General features: G+C 36.3%; 1 protein-coding gene across 5 annotated transcripts in view; it reads left to right on the top strand.

The window, feature by feature from the left end:
• The window catches only part of UBA6 (ubiquitin like modifier activating enzyme 6), a 116408-nt gene that overhangs the window by 1971 nt on the left and 88842 nt on the right, over positions 1–25595 (top strand). The window contains exons 2-9 of one of the 5 annotated variants that reach the window (XM_032236973.1): positions 2046–2115; positions 7546–7605; positions 8883–8977; positions 10845–10873; positions 13179–13273; positions 17725–17836; positions 20194–20274; positions 22412–22534. In XM_032236973.1, coding sequence (XP_032092864.1) covers positions 7565–7605; positions 8883–8977; positions 10845–10873; positions 13179–13273; positions 17725–17836; positions 20194–20274; positions 22412–22534 — 576 coding nt within the window. In that variant the 5' untranslated portion in view covers positions 2046–2115; positions 7546–7564. Of the gene's footprint in view, positions 1–2045; positions 2116–7545; positions 7606–8882; positions 8978–10844; positions 10874–13175; positions 13274–17724; positions 17837–20193; positions 20275–22411; positions 22535–25595 lie in introns of those variants that run through there. The other 4 variants (XM_032236976.1, XM_032236978.1, XM_032236975.1 and 1 more) reach the window with 4 other exon arrangements.

The raw sequence follows: 25595 nt of genomic DNA, 5'->3' as shown, positions 1-25595 counted from the left end.
AGTTTTCTCAAATCATTTCTGAAAGAGGGACTTAATTCATTGGATGTTTTTGGAAGGCGTATTTCTAATATTGTACGTTAAGCTCCAGCTGTACTCTGTCTGCATGAACAAATGAAAAGGAAACTTTTACAGCTGAATAAAGTATCTGTCAGACCTCGCCTAGCTAGGTCCTTAGATAAGAAATCCCCTTAATTCCATTTGGTTAAAGTGATATGTTCTTTTACTAAGGATTAGTGACTGCTGTAAAAGTAAGCTAGAACTAAAGTTCTGGCACAAAAGGAAACAAACTTTCCCCCTCATGACAGCCCTCCCCCTTTGACCAGTTTGTTTTCAGCCAGTGGTGACCCTCATAGGTATTTTGAGAACTGTTGTGATCTTTGGAGCAATTCAAATTCTTTTCCAAGCTATATCACCTTGAAGACTGGCACACGTGGTTTTGTCAAACTGTTTTGTCAAACTGTTATCCCCCTCCCCATTTCCATCTCTACCTCATATATGTTTATTTCCCATTTGTTCTTCTTCTCTCTAACAGTTGGTGGCAGGCTGTAAGCTAGGTGCCAAGCCGAAGATGGCAGAGCTGACATACTGCTCCCCTTTCAGAGTTGCTGTGTGTAGAATAGAATAGAATAGAATAGAATAGAATAGAATTCTTTATTGGCCAAGTGTGATTGGACACAAGGAATTTGTCTTTTGTGCATATGCTCTTAGTGTACATAAAGAAAAAAATATATTCTTCAAGAATCATAAGATACAAACACTTAGTGATAATCATAGGATACTAATAAGCAAATAATCCTAGGAAACAACAAAAACAAAATAAGTTGTAAAGATACAAGCAACATGGATATAGCTATAAGTTGGAAGACATAGGTACTAGTGAGGAGGAGAATAATAGTAATGAAGTCTTAGTAGATAATTTGACAGTGTTGTGGGAATTAGTTGTTTAGCAGAATGATGGCATTCAAGAAAAAACTCTCAGAGTCTTCTTGTTCTGGTGTGCAGAACCCTATAGATGTGTTTTGAGGGTAGACATTGAAACAATTTATGTCCAGGATGTGAGGGATATGTAGAATGGAAGAAACGTTGGTAGCAATTGTTTTTTCTGCAGTTCTAATTATCCATTGAAGTCTGTGTCTGTCTTGTTTGGTTGCAGAGCCAAACCAGACAGTTACAGAGGTGCAGATGACAGACTTAATAATTCCTCTGTAGAACTGTATCAGCAGCTCTTTGGGCAGTTTGAGCTTTCTGAGTTGGCACAGAAAGAACATTCTTTGTTGTGCTTTTTTGATGATGTTTTTGATGTTAGGTACCCATTTTAAGTCTTGAGACATGATGGAGACTAGAAACTAGAAGGACTCTACTGTTGATACTGTGTTGTCTAATATTGTAAGAGGTGGTAGTATAGGAGGGTTTCTCTTAAAATCTATCACCATTTCTACGGTTCTGAGTGTATTTAATTCAAGATTGTTCTGGTGGCACCACAAGGCTAGTTGTTCAATCTCTTGTCTGTATGCAGATTCATCATTGTCTTGAATGAGACCAATCACTATTGTATCATTTGCAAACTTCAGTACTTTAACAGAGGGATCTTTTGAGATGCAGTCATTGGAATATAGCAAGAAGAGAAGTGCACACAGCCTTGGGGGGCTCCTGTGCTAATTGTACAGGTATCAGATGTGATTTTGCCTAGCTTCACTTGCTGCTTCCTGTCTGTTAGAAAGGTTTTGATCCATTTACAAGTGTGATCAGGTACAACTAACTGTTTTAGTTTAGTTAGAGGAAATATCTGGAATGATGGTATTGAATGATGAGCTGAGTGAATTGGAGTCTGTAATCTGCTATACTGGTAATTCATTCCAGAGTTCCAGGCAATCTATATAAATGTTGCATGAACAATTTAGCTAAGGTGCAAGCGGAAAGGATTTTTAGGCATGGTATAAAATGCACCTGTTTAGAGAATAGATCACGTATCACCCATTATTACAGTGTTTCTTGAACTTTTATGTTAATTTTACTATAAAGTCCATTGAAATCTCTTTCCATAGTGCTTTAGGTTTTGCCACTGGCCGAAAAAGCCCTGATATCTTCTCCTGATGTCTTTCTGAGGAGGCACAGGTGAGACAACTAGCCACATAGCTTTCTATGTCCTTCTATAATGATGACTATCAAAATTGACATTTAACTAGATGTAGAGTCTTTACAAAGCCGAAGTGCCCCACTAATTTCAAATCATGACTTTTTTTGTAAGACGATTATTTGTTGGCTTTCTGGGGCATCTAGTTTGGCTTCTATCCCAGCTAATTCATTGTATATTGTATATTGTATATTCATCTTTATGGGCTTGAAACCCTTTGTCTTTTTCTAGCTCTGCTTTTAACATGCTTAAGTTCTCCACCATTTGGATTTTGAGTTTCCCTTGCACTGTAGGGGTGACCAGAGCTGCCAGTTGTCAGGATGGGGTAACAGGTGTAATAATTTCTGTCTTGGAACTATTTTATTGCGGTAGTCTGGGCAGAAATTCTTTCCCCGGGAGGTACCGCAAGGTTGAAGTACTAACCTCATTGGGTTTGTTTCGGCAACAGCATCCGTGGGTTTTTCAGAACCAGGTTTTTGTAGTCTGTTCATAGTTCAAAAGGGGCTTTGCTCCCTTCTAAGAAAAGCTTCCAAGTCAGGAGGTCCAATGTACAACATTAAGTACATTTTCTTTTCCCAAAATGCCCACCTGTATTCAGTCTCAGTTTTGGGAGGTGAAAGAGCATGGCTTCAGGCTCCCTGATCATTTTTCTGCAGCAGCATAGCCTCCATTGGCATGTCTCTGGCATCTGCCTGGATGACAAAAGGAGTGTTTGAGTCAGGGTATTTTAGCACCAGCTCTGCCGCGAACAAGTACTTGAGTTTCTCGAATGCCTCTTGACATTCTACCATCCATTTCAGAAGTTGGCTAGGCTTAGGCTTACCCGTTCCTTTCATCTTCACCAGGTTGGTGATGGGCAAGGCTATCTGGTGAATGATAGGATGAACTGGTGATAAAAATGTGCGTATCTCAGTACGCTTTGAAGTCTGGGAGCTTAGAGGAGCCCATTCCAAAACACTGCAGTTTTTCAGAATGCATTTCTATTGCCTCATGGGAAAAGTGATACACCAGATAATGAATTTTGCATTGGTGGAACCCGCACTTGGACAGTTTAGCATATAGTTAGGTGGCCTGAAGTTTCTTGAGCACAGCTCTGACTAGTTTCACATGTTCTGTCATGGTTTCAGTATAAATCAAAATGCCTTCCAAGTAGACTAAGACCTCTTTATATAGGTACTCATGAGGTACTTCATTTATCAGCTGCATAAATACAGCGGCGGCACCGTACAGACTGTGAAGGGGAGAACTCAGAATTGGAAGCACTCCCGGGGCAAGTGAAACTCATTTTCCACTTATCTCTTTCTTCCTGGAGCATTGTTGAGACCATTGGGGTCTTGCCTGGTAGCCTCTGCCTCTCCCAGCCTTTTTGGGAGGTCCACTCTACCCTGGGGTCTCAATAATGCTCCTCCCCTCCCCCAAGCCTTAATCTCTAGTGGTTGTCCTCATGAGGCAACATCATGTGCATGGTCTCCACATGATGTCTCTCCAGATTGACCACTATTGCAATTCTAGGGTCAGCCAAATCTCTCTTTTGCTGCTTGCTTGCCCATGGCTGCATAGAATTGGAGGGAGGGGGGGGTTGGCATTTGAAGTAAACTGTTGTGAAGTGTTCCTGTGAGAATTGGAAGGGAGGTTTGCTACCCATCAATGGGCCTCTGGAGGCATCCAGCATCTGCTGAAGAAGTTTCCCATAACATCATATTGGACACTTATTGGTCCTTAAGGCTGTACCCTGGGGTGGGGGGAAAGGCTTTGGGGGGTGACTTTCAATGTGTAACTTTCATGCGGATTTTACTCAGATCTTGCCTTGCCTCCATTGCCCCACAGAGGATGATGCTGGCTGCAACTACACTGCCACTAGCAGCTCTGGCTGGAGGAGCTACCTCCAAAAGGAGACGGGATCTTAAAGTGTCACCACTGGGGGTGAGGTCCAGGGGGATCCCAAGTCTCTGGGATTCTTCCTAGCTCAAGTCTGGAGTTATACGCAGAAGTATGGGGTGAATTGGGAAAGGAAACTACTAAAGTGAGATGTGTCACCATCTGTTGCCCTGGAAGGAGCCGCAGCAGAAAATGGTTTCACTTTATAACAACTCCCCCCCTTCAACTAAGGAACTATGACCAGTTTATGGCAGTATTGCTAGTGGTTTAAGGATCCTCTAGCAGAGTGTAAACCAGAACCTGGATGAAAACCATTACCCAAGGAAGGCAATCAGTGGCAGAGTATACCCAGGAATTCTGTGAGCCTGTAGGTTGGCCATGTGGCCTGAGGAGATCTTGGTTGAATGTGTTAAATATGGGCTAAACAATGACCTACATACACCTACATCTTGGGGGGGGGGGCTCCCCAGGACCTCCAGCACTGGTACATACTGGCTGATGAGGTGCAAATAGACTTGGCCAGGGAATGACACTGGGGTGGTCACGGCTAGTTTGCAAGTTTGCAAGTTTAATAACATTTATATGCCGCCCAATCCCGTAGGACTCCGGGCGGCTTACAGTACAGAAATAAATCAAAAAATAAAATACAGAGAAAAAAAAGATAGATTTAAAAACAGCACACCATGCACTCCGTTCTAAATGGGGCTGGACCGTATTTTGGGGTCAACAGCCCCAGGCCTGCCGGAACAGTCAGGTTTTAATGGCTAGAACAAGTCCTCGCCTCCTGCTCCCAAACAACCTCCAAGAGTGGCCAAGGGAGGGCCAGTGCCCAAGCAGTGATCCACAGCATGCTTCAACTGTGGAAAAGAAGGGCATCTAACAGCCGATTGCTGCTCCAGCAAACCTGCAGCCGCAGCAGGTAGGAAAGTTGAGAAGGGATCACAGAAGCTCTATGAAACAGTCTTGAAAGGGGTGGAGGTCATCATGTTTTCCTCTCCTGTCCCAGAGGGGCTAGGAACTTTGACTCCACTGAAGGAGAGCGAATCTGATTCCAATAATGACCTCCTGGTAAGTCAATATGTGACACCTGTGACCATCCCAGTGGAACTAGTGGTGCCCTCATCAGGCACCTAGGAGAGGATATTGGCCCTATTGGAGTTGGGCTGCACCAGGGGTGTGGTTAGCCTAGAGGTTGTGAAGAAATTGGGACTGAAACTAAGAAGATTGAAAGTAATAATAGCCTTTTGCCAGTTGGATGGGTCTTTAGAGGGGAGGGCAGCTCACTTCATAACAACCTGTGGAAATGAGGATGGGGAGCCACAAAGAACTTTTGAGATTTATAGTAGCACCCAGGATGGAGAGATCCCTCTTGCTTGGACTAACTTGGCTTCACAGGTGGAACCCTTTTGTGAATTGGAGGAGGAAGCTCATAAAAATCCGACCTGAACTGATGGGGAGAAAGGGGGGAAGAATCCCTCGCCAGAAGCCAAGAGAGCCAAAGTGAAAAGGGAGTTGGGATCTGCTGTGCAAGAGTTCACCAAGGGAGATCAGAAAATCCCAAAGGAATACTGAGACTTAAGGGTAGTGTTCAGTGAAAGGGGTTCCAATGTGCTCCTGCCCCATTACCCCATTAACTGCAGCATAGAAATCCTCCCTGGGCAAAATTTCCTAAGCCAAAAATCTATTCGATGACTCCACATGAGCTAAATGAGCTGTGTGCTTTTATTGACACAAATTTGAAATGGGTATTAATCCAACCAGCCAGACCACGAATGGCAGCTCCAGTGTTATTCTGGGAGAAAAAAGACAGCACACTTCGTCTCTGTGTTGATTATAAGGGGTTAAATGCTACGTGTGTGGAGAATGTTACCTAAGGTTAAGTTTGCTTACTTTCCTTGTTCAGTTGGTGATTTTACTAAAATATTGCTATTTTAGGCTAGTTAAGGTTTTCTTCTGGTCTTTTACCCTTCTCCATTCCAATGTCTCCCTTTTTTCTCCAGGAACTGCAAACTATTTGCTACTTTCTTAAGAATCATGGTTTATTTTTGGATCTCTTATAATTGCTGTGCTGACTGCCGTTATCAGGAAGTTATTTTCTACCAGATTTCTTCACTTTTTGGAGTAGTCTACGGCAGCAATATCTAACCTTTCTGGCACCAGGGATCAGTTTCACGGAAGACAATATTTCCCATAGACTAGGGGAGGGGAGTATAGCTACAAATGCAACCTAGAACCTCTCTGCATGCACAGATGAAACTTTGCTTGCTTACCTTTTGCTTGCGTAGCTTGGTTTCTAACAGGCCTCAATTCAGATTATAGAAAGAAAGAAATGTGTCCTACACTTTCTTCAGTAATTCCATTTGCATATCTTTATAAGCCCATATCATGTGTTTGACTGTACCTTCCTACTTGCCAACAGTGTTTATTTTGAGAAAGAAAGCACCTGGTTGATATTCAAAGAGGGGTTATTGTAAGATTAATCAGATAGCTTTACCTGATGGAAAAGTTTTGGATGGGAGGCCATGAAGAGAATGGCAAACAGGTCAGAAAAGAAGAAAGTTCTATTGCTGAAGAATTAATATAAACTTTCTTATTGAATGAATTGATTGTGGAAGAGCATACACCTGAAAACAGATCAGAAAAATAAGTTTGATAACAAACTTACATATAAATTTAGCTATGTAATTTGTGCCATGGGAGAATCCAGTGTAACATTATGGTTGTATGCACAGTATATGAAATAATTGTGAGTGAAACATTATCTCCAGATAAACATCTCACATTAATTTAGGCAACATAGCTTTTAGAATTACATATATATTATAGGCAGTTACCGTTATTTGTTAAATGTCTAGGAATCCTCAAGTTCTGAATAGGGCATTTTATGGGAAAATATTAATGCAATATATGGTTGCTACATGTACTACCGTTGATTTTAGAAAAGTATCAGTCTAATTAGGCAAAACGCATAACTGTGTGTATAACACTTGTTTATTTCTGTGGAATAAACTTAGAACCTTGACATGTAAGGAATGCTTGCACCCACAATTTGACTTATTTTTATTTCCATATTCATTCATTACAAATATAATTTAAAATTCTTAGGCCTATGTAAAAAGAAGTTAGAGTTGTACATACATTTTCTAATTATTTATTTTTATTTATGTAGTGAATCTATAGTAATCGTTACTTAGGAATACAAAATGTGTTTCAAAAGGGAAAACAGAATTCCGAGAGCATCTGTCTTCAAATCTATAAAGCAACTATGTTTTCCTCAAAGCTTATATGATTGTTTCATAATCTGCTAACATGCATTTTGTATGTTTAAATGGAAATTTTAGTCTCTACTCCCATATTGAAAGAGGTGCAAAACAACTCTCTCAAAGGTATTCATAGCCTCATCTGTTATCATTTTGTTTCAGCAGTGAATTATTTAATTCATACATTTTCATGTATTTGCTCACTTCAGGAAATAGCATAAATTGTAGGAAGTCATTTGTTGGCAAAATATTTATTTGTCTTTTTGTTTTCAGTCCAAGCAAGAGTTCGGTAATGGCAGCAGATTCAATGGAGATTGATGATGCTTTGTATAGGTAAGCATTTTAACAAAAGTTTAATGTGTTTTAATAAACTACAGATAATATTTAAGTTTTAATGTCAAGTAAACATTCTTAAACAATGAATTTAAATATAGATAAGAATGTTTCTATCATAAACTTTATTTTATTAACATGTACTTTACACTCAGTTTAAAGAATGCTATTTCCTTGAAATGTTTTTTTTGAAAACTGTGCCAAGAAATTGTTTTACACTTCTCTTTCTCTATTTTAATAATCCATTTTGTGCATAGAATTTCCAATTTCTAATTAAAGTTTTTTTCTCGGATATGTTGACTGTATTTAGCAGATTATGAGCATGTATGTGCTGTCTTACTCCAAACTAAATTGGTTTTATGGACTTTCACACTTGAGCATTACCATCTTTACTTCATAGGATCAAAATCGGAGATGTACAACCAAGGAATCCCACTATTTGTAGGCCATAGCTATTTTGATTGAAATGAAGAAACTCATTAAATTATTAGTGAAACTTAAGCATCGTTTAAGTGAAAGACTGCAGGTTATAGAACATAAAATTCTAAGGCTAAAAACCCTTTGCTCACGGCAAGAGCCTTATACCATCCCAGTCAAACTTCCAATTATGAATCTCCCAGAATCCTGGGAGGCAGGTTATTCCATTGATTAACTGTTCTCACTGTCAGAAAAATTTTCCTTACTTCTAGGTTGGATCTCTCATTAATGATCTTCCACCCATCACTTCTTGTACTGCCCTCAGGGGCTTTTGAGAATAAGTCATTCTCTTCTTCTCTATGACAGTCCCTCAAGACACTAGAAGACAATTACCATGTCCCTCCCCAATTCTTCTCTTCAATAGACTAGGCAAACCTAGCTCCCTCAACCATTCATATGATTTACCCTCCAGGCTCTTCATTATCTTTGTTGCTCTTCTCTGCACATTTTCTAGGGTCTCAAGCATTTTTTCTGGCATCATGACATAGTATTCCAAGGCTGGTATTATCATTTCTTCTATCTTGATATTTTCTCTCTGTTGATGCATCTCAGGACTGGATTGGCTTTTTTGGCAGCTGCAGCATTTTGTTGGATATGTTCTTTTAAAATTATTATAGGATGATATATTAATTTCCCTAAGAAATTGCTTAATATCCAAAATTTGTAAAAAGTTATTTCTTGAGATCAAATTAATTTTTCTCTTCTGTGAAGTTTGTCAGAAGTGAGAGGTTTTGCAAATTGCACTACTTTATGCTGTTGATTATAATTATTTATGATTTTCTTTTAATACTTGCATGTAGTCGGCAGAGATACGTTCTTGGAGATACAGCAATGCACAAGATGGCTCAGTCTCATGTATTCCTAAGTGGAATGGGCGGGCTTGGAGTGGAAATTGGTAGGTGAATAGAATTTTTTTAAGCTTCCAGAGCCTATAGAATCAAGTAAACTATAAACATAAACTTTTTTACTATGTTTTTTTTTAAATTGGGAAATATTTATTATATTTATGTGCAGTAGGATAAACTTATATTTTCTACTAATTGGAATATATTAAAGATAGAACTATTACTTACATCATAAAAATCACTCAAGTAAAATGAATTACAAAGGTATATATTCTCATTGTTTTTGGGGGAAGAAGCTTCATGAATTTCTTGTAAGGATTCTTATATCAGTAATTCAGGATGTTTTAGCCACGTATATTGTAGCGATATAATTACAACTTCTTAAATTTTTTAGTCTTCGATACAGTAGAAGCATTAGAGCCTGATTTATAAATTTAGATTGTAATAGAATAAGAATAGCAGATATTGCATAGTTTGGAGTGAAATAATCGACTTTGTTTGTAGTCTCTTCTAGTAGATACTGCCTCTTGCTGATATTTAGTTTTTCTTATCGATTGATTTATATAGCTCATTATTAGAATCTACTGTTGGCTTGCTTAGTATTTTGGCTTTTTTGAATATTTTGTTCCAGAAAGATGTCACTTTTTGTAAATCCACCACATATGACAAAATGGTCCTTTCTGATGCAGCCCTTCAAACATTTTGATAACTAATTATGAAAAATTTGTAACCGGAGTTAAATAATGCCAGCAATCTTTTACTACATTTCTTGTACTGAAGCAGATAGAAAGCCATCTAATTTCCATAGTATTTGCCTCTTCATATCATCTTTTCGTTTTCCTAAATCTATGTCTCATACTTCTTTTAAATCTTTTATAAAATAATAATCTATTTTAAAAGAAATTTTCTTTTAAACCGACAAAGCATGGGGTGCGTGTTACATAAACATTAGCAGAAGCCTTTTGTAGAAATAAATACTGTCATTACTTACATTTAAGTTTTCCTTGCCCAGTTATGTCCAACTTTAGGGTGCGGTGCTCATCTCTGTTTTCTAGCCAAGAGAGCCACCAGCATTGTCTGAAGATGCTTCCATAATCATGTAACTGGCATGATTATATGCTGAGGCACATAGAACTCTATTACTTCCCACCAAAGTGGTATCTATCGATTAGCATTTGCAAGCTTTTAAACTGCTAGGTCAGCAGGAACTGGGGCAAGTAATAGGAGCTCACCCTATCATGTGGTGTTGGGTCTTGAACCCAATCTGTCAGTTTTCTATCCGACAAGCTCAATGTCTTTAAGTACTGAGCCATTGTGCCCTTTTAAGTATACTAATGGAATACAAATCCTTGCAATATTTAATTAAACTAGAATTGGAATTAACAAATTATTTATTTAATAATCACTCTATTCCTATGAGGATGAAAAATGTTAAAAGGAATAAGAACATGAAGTAGGGCAAAAATTCTGTAGCAACTGATGCCTCACCATGGCTTCATTTGTATAGATATAATTGTTGGTATAAATAGATGGGCATCAATTTAGTTTATAAATTGGTCATCTTACTTTATGCTCTTAATTTAAGTTGTAGTTATTAATGTTTTTTTCCTTTTGCATTATTCTTGTTTGAAAATTAGATTTAGCAAAAAGTATAACACATGCACATATTGATTGGGAGAAGCACATCTTCAGTACAAGTTTCAGCTGGAGCTGGCAACCTTAGACTGACAATATGAGGAACACTGCATTGCACAGGATATTTATCTATATTGTACACTGTACTTTATGTTTTCTTTTGATAAGAGAATCATCTTAAATTCAGGGTTAACTTTAGTGCAGGAATAAGTATTGTACAGTATATAATTATAAATGGTAAATATTTACTAGAAACTTATAACTCTTCACTTTTCTTTTCAGCTAAGAACATAGTTCTTGCAGGAATAAAGGTAAGAAGAAAGACGTTCTAATTTTTAAGAATAAATATTTGGTATATGTTTATTTTAAGGTATTCCGCTTCCTAAAAAACTAATGAGACTGTCATAACTTTCACACAAACACTAGCAAAATATTAAAAAATTAGTAACTTGATTCTCAGATGCTAATTTATATGATTAGAAAATATAAAAGTCACATGATGATTGATTTAGAATTGCTTGCAACTGCATGTAGCATTGCCACATATTTACACTATGAAGAGATTGATGATTAAGTGTAGATCTCTAATTAAAACTCTCCAGAGAGTTGATATCCATGTACCTAAATAAGACAACAGATATTCCAAAATGTTATTCTATGCTGGCAATGCAGCTCTTCTCTTTTTGTTTTCTGTTGGCATGAAGTGGGCATTGAGAACTGTGGCATCCTACTGTAATGAGGAAGAATTAATAATCAGTTATGATAAGTGTATTGTTCTGGTTTTCTCTGATTGCTGCCACTGTATAAGGGATGTGGTGGCTCGGTGGCTAAGAGGCTGAGTTTGTTGATCAGAAAGGTCAGCAGTTCAGTGGTTCGAATCCCTAGCACCATGTAACAGATTGAGCTCTCATTACTTGTCTCAGCTTCTGCCAACCTAGCAGTTCGAAAGCATTTAAAAATGCAAGTAGAAAAATAGGAACCACTTTTGGTGGGAAGATAACAGCATTCTGTGCACCTTCAGTGTTTAGTCATGCTGGCCACATGACCACAGAGACGTTTTCGGACAGCAATCTTCGGTTTTAAAACGGAGATGAGTACCACCTTCTAACGTCGGGAACAACTAGCACTTATGTCCGAGGGGAACCTTTACCTTTACTGCCACTGTCCAAAAGAGGATGCAAGTAATGATTCAATTTCATACGCAACGAGGCAAATTACTTTCCAGTAGCAATGAAATTGTTTATGGCTAAAATAATTGCCCAACTATTATATAAGATACAATTTGGCCCATATACAAACTTGAGGATTTATGAAGCCATTCAGTTAAATTTTCTTTGGTGTTTGGTATACCAAAGGAAGTGATGGCTTGAAGTGAATGTGCCAAGTGTTAAAGATTCTAATCTCAGGATTTCGAATGAGATTTGATCCTACAGATTTAATGCTTTACTATTGTCAAACAGCTGCCAATCTCACTGGTACTGTATCTCAATAGCAGAACCTTGTAGTCTTGGCCTCTCTTCTGAATATTTAGGCCAATTAAGTCTGGAGAAGGCTGAATCAACAATAAAAGGTATAATCAGGGACAATTATTGTCTAAATGATATCACTAATACCCCTGAATTCCATTGTCAAACTATAGACAGACGTTAGCCTTCAACTGCACCTATGAATTACAATTAGTCCTTTACTTACAACCTATCACTTAAGACCATACGGGGTATCATCTAATCCTAAACAAATATAAACAGGCCTTTTCCAGAGCTCACTTTGATGCCCTTCCATCTACTTTACTGGGAGGAAGACTTCATTGGATTCCTTATTTTTAGAGACTGTGTCCTTGTGGATCTAGAGAGGTAGCAACTCACGTTCATGTCTTCATATAGTGTTTTGATTATCCCAATAATTTCTAAATGCAAGTCATAATGATAAATTTTATGTTTACTATTTTTTAAGAGTTTCTAATCCTATATCCACATCAGGTGGCCAAATATCTTCATCAAGATACAAAACTCTGAAAAACTTAATTAGATATGTTGTTTAATTATCCTATTGTTTTTTATCCTTTCAATAACGAATTGTTATATAAAATTATCTCTAGTTTTTTACTATAAAGGCTGATCAAAGATCTTAATAAAGATATTTGATTTTATCATAATTGATCTAAAATTTTGGTCATAAATGGTTATGGTCATGTTGAGTCACCACAATCATTTTTACAATGGTTCTTAAGTAAATCTTCATGATCATTAAGAAATCACCTGATCTTAAGTCTGAATCCCAAATGCCGTTTGCCAAAAATGACAAAAGATTTGCAAAACTTGACTGTATGACTGTGGGACACTGCAATCAGTCATAAAGGCAGTTCCTTTGCCAAGTGCCTGAAATGTGGTCATGTGACTTCAAAGGTATTGCAGCAGTGGTAGCTTTGAGAAAGGATTGTAAGTAACTTTTTTTGAGTACCTCCTAACTTTGAATGGTCAATAAGTCACCGGTTGTAAGTCAAAGACTACTTGTAATTCATAGGTGTGATACATGTGTGATAGCGTGTATATTTATGATGTTGCATCACTGCTACTTCAAATATACTTCTTTCCTTTCTTCTAATATTATTTCAAGGCTCTCACTATCCATGATACCAAACAATGCAAGACATGGGATTTAGGAACAAACTTCTTTGCTTGTGAAGATGATGTTCTAAATGTAAGGAACAGGTCTGTACAATGTTTAAAGTATTGTCAAAATTACTGCAATCCTTGTATGAGCTTTATCCAAGATATATTTTTATATGTATTGAAGAATATCAATGAGATCATATTTCCAAATTGTGAGTACAATTTATACACTACATTCTTTGATGGTGTGCAGGATGAAGTTACTGTATTTTGTTTTTGGTCTGTAGGATGCACTCCCCCCCCCCCCCCACATTGGGTGGAAATGTCTGTATGTCCTACAGAGTGAATATTGCCAAAGCCCTGCCCACCGCTTGCCCCCATTCTTCGGCCTCTGCCTCCCAGTAATTTGCCTCCTTGCAACAAACAGATCAGCTTCAGCACAGCCTGATTTAGCACAAGCAGCTGATGGTTGGATCAGCCTCCCAGAATATTGCCAATCAGCTGTTCCAGGCTGCAGGGATTGCTGCTGCTGCCCATTACCGCCACTACCTATCGCCATCTTCGCACACCCCATTTTTGACCTCCGCATATCGTACATCCCGTTTTTGGCCTCCATGCACCCTGTTTTTGGTCCGTTCCAGATGGCAAGGATTGCCACTGCCATTTGGCCAAAAACGGCACACATTCTATCTATCTATCTATCTATCTATCTATCTATCTATCTATCTATCTATCTATCTATCTATCTATCATCACATGGACACACACATATTGTTCAAGGCAAGAAAAAAATCAAAAAGAAGACAAAAAAGGACAAAACCACAAAGCAATCAAAACTTTTAAAGAAGGTGCATCGCATATTCTCCCCTGTAGTTAAATAAATGCTATTAATACATTTTTACAGCATTAGTTCAATCCCTTGCGAAACAAGCCCTCTTTAAACTACTGAATCTATTTACATATTATTGACTTGTCTTCTATATGTTATATTAGTGACAAAATAGTTTGCAGGAAGAATACTACTACTAAAGCAAAACCAAATTAAAGTTTGAAAACTCTCTGTTAACAAACACATTGTAATGTACTCAAAGAAAGTTTACCATGGTATCTGATCTATCCCAAATCATCCCCAAAGTTATAAATTTGTCCTGGATCGAATATCCACATTTGCTTCTTAATTCCATCTCTTATCAATTATTTAATTAAATATAATAAATTCAGTTTCCAGAATAAGTCTAGCTTCTGATCAAAACCCAAATTCAGTTAATTGTAATAAAACTATCCAGTCTCTCTTGTTCGTAGAAGAAAGGAATTTGTCACTTTCTCTTTCAGTTTGATTCCTTATATTGTAGGAATATGCAGACTTAAACTTCGGTGCAACAGATTAAATCCACTTTATTAGTTTTCCAGGGTTGAGACTATCCCTTTGGTCTGGAATTGGATCAAAGTTCTTTCTGTATTTTTAATCAAAGTTTCATGCCCTAACATATTTTGCAAAATCATTATCATCTCATCATGGTTTTAAAAGAGAAATATGCCTAGAAGCTGCATATTCTCCCATTCTCCTTTTCAGCCACTGTTCAATCATTTTAATCTGTGAAATGTGATCAGAGAAGAAAGAACAAAGAAAGTATGATTTCCTCTACATATCAATCCAATATTATAAGAAAGGTTTAATAGAAATAAACCCCAGGTATTTTGTAAATTCAAAAAATATAGAGATTCAATGGTGGGAATGTAAAAACCTCTTAAACCCCACTCCCTGAACAGTGCTGTGCTTCCATTAGGAGGGAACAGAGGTTAGCCAGAATAACATATATCACAAAGAAAGAAAAAGAAAAGCAATCAGAATCCAATAAGATGTTAAAATAAATGAGCACTGAACTGCTAATAATTTTTTAAACAAAAAACAAAATGAAACTATACATTCAGAAAGTGAAAGTTAATACTCAGGCATTCTCAGAAGATGAAACTGCTGAAAGGAAGGTGTATACACCCCTGACTTTTTGATTATTTCCAGAGGGAATTGGAATCTTCAAGACCCCTCTTCCCAACTGGGTCCATGATCGTCCAGAAGTCTTCTTCGGTCATTCCTAAATGCTCTCATTCAAAACCAAGGAGCAGCGTTGCCAAAGAACCAGCTTTGGCAGTAAAATCAGCAGATTGTTGGTAAGAGAAAAAACAAGCTCTTACCATGCAACAGCTATTTTGAGAGGAAGTTCTAAGATGTGCTATATTCTGATTCAGAACTGGTTTATTGTTTAAAAAAAGGCATGGATAGCCTTTAGGAAGCTTATAGAGTGCTCATGGGGCCCCAGGGGGTTAAAATTGAGCAAAAAAACTTTTTTGCTCATTTTTGCCCTCCCCAGCCCCCAGGAGTTCTCTGAAAGCTTCCTACAAGCTATTCACGGCCATTTTGGTGAAGGAGGTGGGGTTTCAGGAGGCAAAAAATGCTGTATTCAGTGTATAAGATGCACCCAGATTTTCAGCCTCTTTTTTGAGGGAAAAAGGTGCGTCTTATACTCGAAAATACGGTACTTAACAGCTTGTGCTTGGTGAAGAAGTGGTGTTATCCATGCCCTTTTTTAAACAATAAACAGGAAGAACAACTTCTTTTCCAGGTGTTAATTGAAAAACAGATCAGTCACAGGACAGGTACTGTTTGAGTCCAGGAAAAGGCGTGTGTAAAGTCTTGTTGATGGTTACAGGAAATAAAGGGGTACAGCCAGATCCAAAACACTGTCCCTCTTCCTGATCATTAAAATACACAGTATAACTGATTCTTTGAAAGATAAGTATAATTTCACCTTGCTAATTCAAAATTAGGTCAATAAAAGAAGTAACCAAACTGAAAGTCCAGATAATATTCGTTCGGTTGTAATTTAATCAAATTATTTATTTTTGAAATTTACTCTTATCTTTATTGAGATAGTGTAGTATTCTAAATAATCTAATTGCGTCAGTTAGGAAGGTTTTTGTAATTTGAATGAGTACTAATTGAGTTTTTGTCCCTGTTGGATTTTTTTGAATTTTATTTATACATTTTTTCTTTAAAACACATAAGTGCTTAATAAACAGTGTATTGTCTGGATCAATTTGCTTATACAAAGTATTAATGGTAATACTGGTAATAACAACAACAACCACAGTAATCATAATACTATATACTTACATATAATGAAATTCTTGCATCATTTACTTATACATATCAGTAATCTTTCATCCTCTAATTTCTGTTCTATCTAACCACTGATAAAATCCATGTTAAAAATACTCTGTTTCTTATCTTTTATTATTAATGTCAGTCTGTCCATTTCCTCACAGTCTTAATATTTTTCTAATTATACTTTTATCTGCAGATGTATCCTATTTTTTCCAATCTTGAGCAAATATAATTCTCACTGCTGTCAGCACATATATTATTAAATATGTAATCCCTTTATTATAATTTTCTGGTAATATACATTAGAAAAATATTTCTGGTTTTAAGTGTATGTGTTGCTCTCTCATTTTCTCTAACTATGTATGTATTTTCGTCCAAAATTGTTTTGCCTTTAAACATGTCGACCACATGTGATAATAAGAACCCAGTATCTGATTACATTTCCAACATTTGGCGGACACATATTTAAATATATTTACTAGTCTTGCTGGTGGCAAGTGCCATGTATAAAACATTTTATACTGGTTTTTTTTAATAAGTGGTTGCCATTGTCAATTTATAATTTCTGTCCCAAGAGTTTTTGCCATTTATCTAGCTCTATAGTATAGCCAAAGTTTTTTGCTCAAACTTTCTTTCACCTTTGTCTTCCATTTTGATAATTAATAAATAGCTATATATTTTCTTTATTAATTTTTCATCTGTCCATAAAAGTATCTGATCAAGTGCTGTTGGCTTTTTATAAAAGGCATATATCTTTGCGTCTTTCACATCTTGATTGTATTTGCAAGTGTGCCCACCATGCTAAATTTATCCTTTGATTCTGCAATTCCTGTGTAAAGTTCCTCTTCTTCATTTAAGATGTCATATGTTAGAATTTTTTCCAAGTTAACAACATTTGGATGTATCAGTGCTTCCATCATAGAAATTTTCATATAGTTTTTTTGTTTTGACTTTTTGGTTTTTATACTAAAAATAGTGTGCTTCTTACATAATGTCTTTGGAGATATCCAAAGGAGATATCCTGAGGACCCAGATTGTTGGGGGCAATATGCTGACTCTCTGTAAACCGCTTAGAGAGGCCTGAAAGGCCTATGAAGCGGTATATAAGTCTACTGCTATTGCTATTGCTATTGCTAATATCTATATATTTTAATCTTGTCATACCACAAAAAGCATGCCATTCCAATTGGAGATCATGTCTCTCCTATAATAATTGAAATATTAAAGGATTATATATGAGAGCAGGAGATATAATTATTTGTTGCAAATGTCTACAGAACTGAACTTGAAAAATTGACTGTCATTGTGATCAGGCAGATGCATTGGAAGGCAGGGCAGAACCTACATGTCACACCTATTAATAATACAATTATTATATGCACTTCAGAGCTGAAGCAGCACAGCATCACATTGCAGAGCTGAATCCATATGTCCAAGTGATGTCATCAACTGATCCATTAAATGAAATAACTGATATTTCTTTTCTGAAACAATATCAGGTATGTGGTACCTTTTTGAAATATCTTCCATTTAATTAGCTTTGATGCCTATAATAGTCACTCCTGTTCCAAACTCCTGCTTTGTACATCTTGAAAATGGCAGTGAAAAATTTCTGAAGGCATTTAAAATTGTGGCAATTCCTTTTGCTACTTTTAAGGAAAAGCCAATTTAGATAGTGAGAACCTACCTTATTTTTCAGAGTATAAGACGCACCTTTTTTCCTCAAAAAAGAGGGTGAAAATCTGAGGGCGTCTTTTTGCCTCCCGAAGCCCGTCCCTTCACCAAAAGGGCCGTGCATAGCCTTATGGAGGCTTTCAGAGAGCTCCTGGGGCCTGGGGAGGGCAGAAATGAGCAAAAAATGGGCCTTTTTTGCCCCTCCCAACCCCCAGCAGCACTCTATAAGCCTCCATAAGGCTATGCATGCATTTTTTTTGACAAAAAACAGGCCCATTTTTGTGAAAAATAGGCTTTTTTTGCTTGTTTTTGCCTCCCCCCCACTCCCCTAACAGCACTCTGCAAGCCCCCCCCCAAGGCTATTCATGCCTTTTATTTGAAAAAAGGGGGCCTGTTTTCACGAAAAACGAGCCGTTTTGGGGAGGTTTGCAGAGTGCAAAAACTCCCCCCCTCTCTTTAGTTAAAATGATTGATGAGAAATAGATCGATCAAGTGCTGTTCCAACAGAAACAAGTCTTAGGTGCTGCAGGTTGTTAGCGACTTCCTTCTACAGCACATGGGAAAATACACCTGGAAACATCTATTTACTTACTGTATTTCTCTCTCTCTCTCTTTCTCTCTCTCTCCTACCTACCTACTGTATTTCTCTCCCTCCCTCTTCCTACCTACCTACCTACACTCACACTCTCCCTACCTACTGTATTTTTCTGTCTCTCTCTCTATCCCTCTACCTACCTACCTATTCTCTGTCCCTATCTACCTATTGTATTTCTCTCTCTCTTTCTCTCTCTTCCCCCCCTCTCTCCCCATCTACTTACTTACCTATCTCTACTCTCTCTCTCTCCCTACCTACTTACTGTATTTCTGTATCCCTCTATCAGCTTTTTTTTTTTTTAAATGCCTCTTCAAAACCTTGGTGCGTCTTATACTCCAGTGTGTCTTATACTCCAAAAAATACGGTAACCTTTTCTCAGTTTCTCAAACATTTGAGAAGTTGAGTTTATTTTGAAAGAAATAAAAAGAAGAGGAAAAACCATTATTACTGAGTATTCAAATTCTGATTAAATTTGGCAGACACTATTTCTTCAGAAGGATCTTTTTTAAATGTCTGATTGAATGTAAATAATTACAGGTATGTGTTGGTATATGCATGTGTATATTTATGTAGATTTATGGACTTGATTCTGCCATAAGTTCCCTCAGGAAGGATAACATATGATGAAACTTGTGCCATTATGTCCTGGTGCAGAAATTGCACACACAGACTTGAATCAAATAACATAAGCATTAAAGGATAGAATTTGCATTTTGATGTTCCAGTGTTTCAATTGTCTTCTTGAAATATTGTTTCAGTGCTGTAAATCCTTCTGGATTCTGCTTAGTTTAGAAATTTTCATTTATATCTGAGTGAATTATTTTGTGCATCATTTAGATAAGAATTAGGATAGTATGCACATAATTACATCACCAGGTTTCCTGATTATCCTTAGCTGGAGTCTGCTGGTCTTTAGTTTAGGACTGTCTTATATGCTTTACTGCTGGATCTTAGATATTCTATAGGCTTATATTAAGTTATGTGTGTCTTCCCCTGGGCATTGGCTTTAAAAAAAATGGTGTTTGAACCTTCCTTACTCAATCTTAATGGTTATGTTTGTGTTATAAATATCACCTGCACAAAATTTAGGTTGATGTTAATGTAACAAATACTATGGAAAGAACTCAAAATAATTGAAAAAGTTTTTTAGTCTCTTGACATGAGGTGAGTAGAACCAGTTTCAGTCAAAGGATCCCCTGCCTCTAGCTCTCTGTTACAGATTTTTTTTTTTTTGTAAGTACGGCATTAGGCATTTTAATTGGTAAGAACACTATTATAGCATATAATCAGGTAAAACAGTTACTGGCACAAGTTCAATAACTATATGATGAATTATTAAAATAAAGAGAAAATAGTTCCTTGCAGAAGTGAAAAGTATATTAATGTATTTTTGACATATCTAGCTGAGGAGTTAGATTTTTATACCATAAACATTTATTCATATTATAGTAATTGAATGTTAGAAACCTTTATTTGGTTTAGATAAAAGAAACTGGATTATCTGATAAATTTGTTTGTCTATAAGTTACAGGTTATAATCGACCTTGTGTTAATCTAAGATTTATCTTTGGACTATTTTTTTTAAAGTGTGTCATATTAACTGAGATGAAAATGTCACTGCAGAAGAAGATTAATGCTTTTTGCCATACACAGCACCCACCTATTAAGGTAATTCTTTGTGTACAATTCAACTCCTCCTCCTCCTGTTTTTGAGTTCGGGGTTGTGGTTTTTTGGGAAATAAATTATGTTCTTTTAGTAGTATATTCTACTTGTGAGTTCCATCCCACCGTTATAGCCCACCAAGTTTCAGTAATAGCAACAATATCATGTTGCTAAGTGCCTTCATGTACTTAGACTTCAAATTCTCCTTGTTTGTTCCTCATACTTTGAACATTAGTGTACATAGATCTAAGCCCTTTTTGGATGAACCTCTATTTGCTTTTTGTGTTTCCTGTTTGATACCGGAGTTTCCCTTCCTTTTCACCACTCCATTCCCCAATGTCTGATTGTTGTTTTGGGGTTAATGTTTTGGGTTTGATCCTAAAAACTGGCTTCCTTCCCTCTTCAGATTTAACTTAAAACCTTTTGGATGAGCTAAGTCAGATATTTTTCAAATACATTGGTTCTTGTGAGGTACAACTAATTTCTTGCCAGAATTTTTTTCTGTAGGTAATGTAAACCATAGTCCAAAAATCCAAAGTTCTCTCAGTGGCACTATCTCTTGAGCCAGCAGTATCTCTAAAAATCTTCCATTCCTTTGGCCTTCTATTAGAAGTACAGATGAGAACACTACCTGTGCTCCTTCGGGGAAAAGGGCGGCATATAAATGTAATAAATCCAATCCTAATTAATTTGTTTTCCTGTTTAGTTGTATATTTTTTCAGACTCTTTTTTGTTGTATCATTTCTTCCAACATGAAAGCAGGGAAAGAGTTAATGATCAATGGAATTTATTATTTGGGTAAACCTCTCTGTCACATCTTTGATCTTTGATCTTTGCACTTTGTAGACAACATATTTTCATACATAGCCTGCAAATTGCTGATTCTGTTCCTCTCAGAAGAGAATCAGCAATCACCATCACACACAGTTATTCTTTGGGGAGCTCAGTGGATTACTCTTCTTTGTGATAGTCTGAGTTACTTTCCTTACTATCACCGTAACACTTAATAAAGACTATTCTCTAAATGTCTACATATTTTCTTCTAGAGGGAGGATATGAAATTGATTATTCAGCTCCAGTGACAGGGACAGTCTTTTTTTATTTTTTTTGTCCTCTTTGAGTAACATGATTTCATCGCTCTTCTTCTAGGGGTTCATTTTTTTCTGTAATTGTTTTTCCATTGCTGTGTTTAGTTTGCATACAGACTTTCATTTTTTCTAGGACTTCCTCAATTTCAAAGATAAGACTTCAGAGTGGCTAGATACGTCTACTTCCTCTACTTTTCCCTTGAAAAAAAATTCAATTTTTAAAATAATTTTAATGTTTAAAATCAATTTTTAATTTTATATATTTCATATTTGAATGCTATTATCTTTAACATAAAATTTTGATTGCTTTTGAAAGTCATTTTTATTTGATTACTCAAAAATGATTTGTTTTCCTTCTTTTGTATCTAAGCATCTAGTCGTGACTACCCTGATAATAAGTGAGTTGAAGTTAAAGTTGTCATCTGCAGTCCCTTGTGAAAAAAAGCAGCTAACTGTAGTTAATTAACATGTTTAAAAAATCTTTGGACTTTTGTAATGTGTTCACATACTCTATAAGCTTGACTTTTTAAAAGTTAGTAGAATTAACAGCTTTTACTATTTATTTATTTTTTGGTTCAAGCTGTTTTAAATTCACACATTCCTATCCAAGCTAGCTAAAAGAAGCAAAAACTCTTACTTATATCCAGGGTTATCAGTGGTGGGTTTCCATTTTTTTTTACTACTGATTCGCCTGTGCGTGTACACAATGCTTCTGCTCATGCTCAGAAGCATCCGGGCGGGTGGGCAGAGCCTCCCACCGCTGATACCGTTTCGCTCGATCTGGGAGCAACCCGCCTCTAAGGGTTATAGTACAAATGTGACTAAAAGCTTTGTAAGGGTAATTCCAAAACTACAACTTGGCCAGAGATCTAAAGAAATTGGATGAGTATCTATTATTTTGTTCAAATTCTGAAAAACTCAATATAAGCCAATTATAAATCTGTATTAAATGTTAACATATTAACTTTTCTTTTTTTCATCAACAGTAGCAAAATAAAATATTTTATGCAAGCTTGTGAAATTTAATTGTCATTATTTTGGCTTGTTCCTACAGTTTATAAGTGCGGATGTGTATGGAATATGGGCACGTCTGTTTTGTGACTTTGGTGATGAATTTGAAGTCCTAGATACCACAGGAGAGGAACCAAAAGAAATCTTCATTTCAAACATATCTCAGGTGAGAATGTTTTAAATATTGATGTATTTTATTTTGTATATGTTAAGTGGTTTAACTTAAATCCTTAAAATTTTTAATTCATATGTAGAAAAAAGTATACAGCAGTATTATGCAGATGATAATGTTGTATGCTATGCAGTTATAGGTAGTACATCAGAATTGTCTTTTATGGGAAATGTGCTTTTAGATGTGGGAAAGAAAAAGATAAATTCAGTGCAGTATAACAGCATCCAGTACTCAAAATGCCTTAGTTCCTGCTCAAGAGATCTTTAGCATAATTAGGTGGGCAAAGCTACGATAAGGCCATGGGTTTGATAAAGTAGTTCAGAAGTATTGCTTACTAAAGATTATACCATATGCTTTTGAAAATGTTTAGTTAATTTTTATTTTTTGAAATGTTTAGCACTTAATGGTAGTTTTTTCTGTACCATTTTATATTATTTAATTTTTTTCATGCTATATAGTTGCAAAAATAAATTTTTGTGTTAAGAATTTTAAAATAATTTCAGACATTAGCTATTCATTATAGTTAGATATCCTTGAATATTGTAAAATGGTTCTTACTTGACAAACATTCTTCTTGGGCATTCATTATACTTCAATTATATTAAAGGTTAATTTCTCAAGTGCAGTGATACAGATAGTGGATAATTTAGTTAATTAATTTGAATTACATTTTTTTCATTGGCATAGGAAATATCTTCTTTTATATTCTACAGCAGGGATGTCAAACTCAATTTCATTGAGGGCCGCATCAAGGCTGTGGTTGACTTCGAGGGGGCTGGGCAGGCGTGGCCAATTGGCTGTGGTTAATTGGGTGGGTGTAGCCAGCTTGATGCCACTCACTGGGCATGGCCAATTGGGTGGGCATGGCCATCTTGACACCACTCCCCAAGCTGCTGGCATACTTCCTCTTTGCATTGGGTAGACAGGGCCAAAGCAATGCTGGCTCAATGTTTCCTCTTTGCTTTGGGTAGACTGAGCCAAAGCTGATGTTTCCTCTTCACATTGGGTAGACTGGGCCGAAGCAATGTGGACTGGCTCCTTACATTTTCCAGGATATCCCTGTAGGCCGGATCTGACCACATCACAGGCTGGATCTGGACTGTGGGCCCTGTGTTTTATACCCCTGTTCTAGAGGATGATCAGTCATTTTCACAAAATATGTCCTTGGAATAAAAATAAATGAAATTATAATACAGGTGGTCCTTGCTTACTTACCATTTATTCAGTGATATTGAAGTCCCATTGGTGTTGAAAAAAATGACCCTTAGCTGGTCTTCAAAATTACAGCCTTTGCAATGTCTCTACAGTCACGTAATCATGATTTGGGTGTTTGGCAACTGCCACACATTTTTAAATGTCACATAATCCTATGGTCATATGATTGCCATTTCCAATGTTCACAGCCAGCTTCCTTTTTTAAAAGATAACTTTATTAAATACTTTAAAGAAGGAAATAAATACAAACTAACAAAATAAGAGAAAGAAAAGAAAGAAGGAAAGAAGAAAATAAAAAGAAAAATGCAGGAAAGAAAAAAATACATAACAGAAAAGTAGAAAAAAATGCAAAGAAGTAGCTTCTGATTTTCTTTACAGCAGTTATAAGTACAATTGTGAGTTTACCTCTTTATAATTAACAAAAACTTTCACACTCTACTTTTGACAAGCAAAGTCAGTGAGGGAAGCTGGCAGAAAATCACAAGTCACAGTCGTGTAACATTTTGCTTAAAACCTCTGATTTTCTTTTTTTAATGGATCAAAATATTAATAATTTATCAGAATATAAAATGTATTTTTTTCTAATATTAAAGGAAAATAAAAATAATGGAAAAGAAAGGGAAGGGCAAAGGACAAAATGTGAGGCAGAAGGGGAAAACAAAGTGTGACTTTTGACTCTTTAGCACAGTAATAGATAACATTATTGCCTCAACTTTTTATTTTTACACAATGATATATACAAGCTATTTTTGTAACAATGAAACCAAAACAAAAGTTTCATTTTTCCATCACAAGCACAAAATCTAGAAGCAGTTTCCAAATGAAAACAAAATTCCGTATGTTCTTTCCTTTGACTAAAATAATCAATTCAACCATGTCTACTTTTTTGTTGTGGAAAATAATATGTATTTCAGCTTGCACTTACTAATTTTAACAGACTATCATTTATATTATCAACATTCGCTATACTTTGATTCTTTGCAGGAAGAAACCTTTTTTTCATCCTCTAAACTTTTTTAAAAAAATATTTCTAAAATAAATTCTAATATATCTTTTAAACTTCTTTAGATACTTTCAAACTCACTTTCAATTCTTTACAAGCTTAACTATTATAAATGAAGGAAAAAACACATTTTCAGATCTACTTTAGAAACAAAGCTATTTTAAAAATTTCTTTCAGTTACATACAGTATATCAGACTGGTAAAAATTCTTCCTAATTCCAATTACCGTATTTATCGGCGTATAACACGCACCGGCGTATAACACGCACCCCCCATTTTAACACAAAAATTTGAGTAAAAATTTTTTTCATTAAAAATAAATGACTTGGAAGCTCGGAACTTAATGTTGGATTAAAATTTATAACATTAGAACATGAATTATAACATTAACTCCTCTTAAAAGGCAAATATGAAATGAAAAAACACCTCTTTGAGCAAAAAAACTTAATCAGAATCACTGCTTTTTGGAAAACCAAAAACCTCTTCCTCATCTTCACTCTCTCCCTCTTTTTTCCCTTCCTTCCCCCTTCCTCTTGCCTATCAACTTCATCCTCTTTGTCTTTCTGCTCTTTCCCTCTCTTCCCCTTTTCTTCCTACCTCCTTCCTTCTCCCTCCCTTCTTCTTTTTCTTCCTTTCTTCTTCCATCTTCCTCCTTCTCCTTCCATTCTTTCTCCTTCCATCCATCTTTTCTCCTTCCATCTTCTCCCCCCCTCCCTTCTTCTTTTCCTCCCCCCTCCCTCCTTCCTTCCTCTCCTTCCCTTTCTCACACACAGGAAGGGGAGGGGGGCTATCTAGTCGCTTTCACAGCATAATTTCTTTATCTAACTTTTAAAAAAC

This window comes from Thamnophis elegans, chromosome Z, assembly GCF_009769535.1.
Source record: "Thamnophis elegans isolate rThaEle1 chromosome Z, rThaEle1.pri, whole genome shotgun sequence".
In the NCBI taxonomy this organism is placed as follows: Eukaryota; Metazoa; Chordata; class Lepidosauria; order Squamata; family Colubridae; genus Thamnophis; species Thamnophis elegans.
The sequence above is the reverse complement of the archived record's forward strand: the minus strand, read 5'-3'. Positions and strand labels throughout refer to the sequence as shown.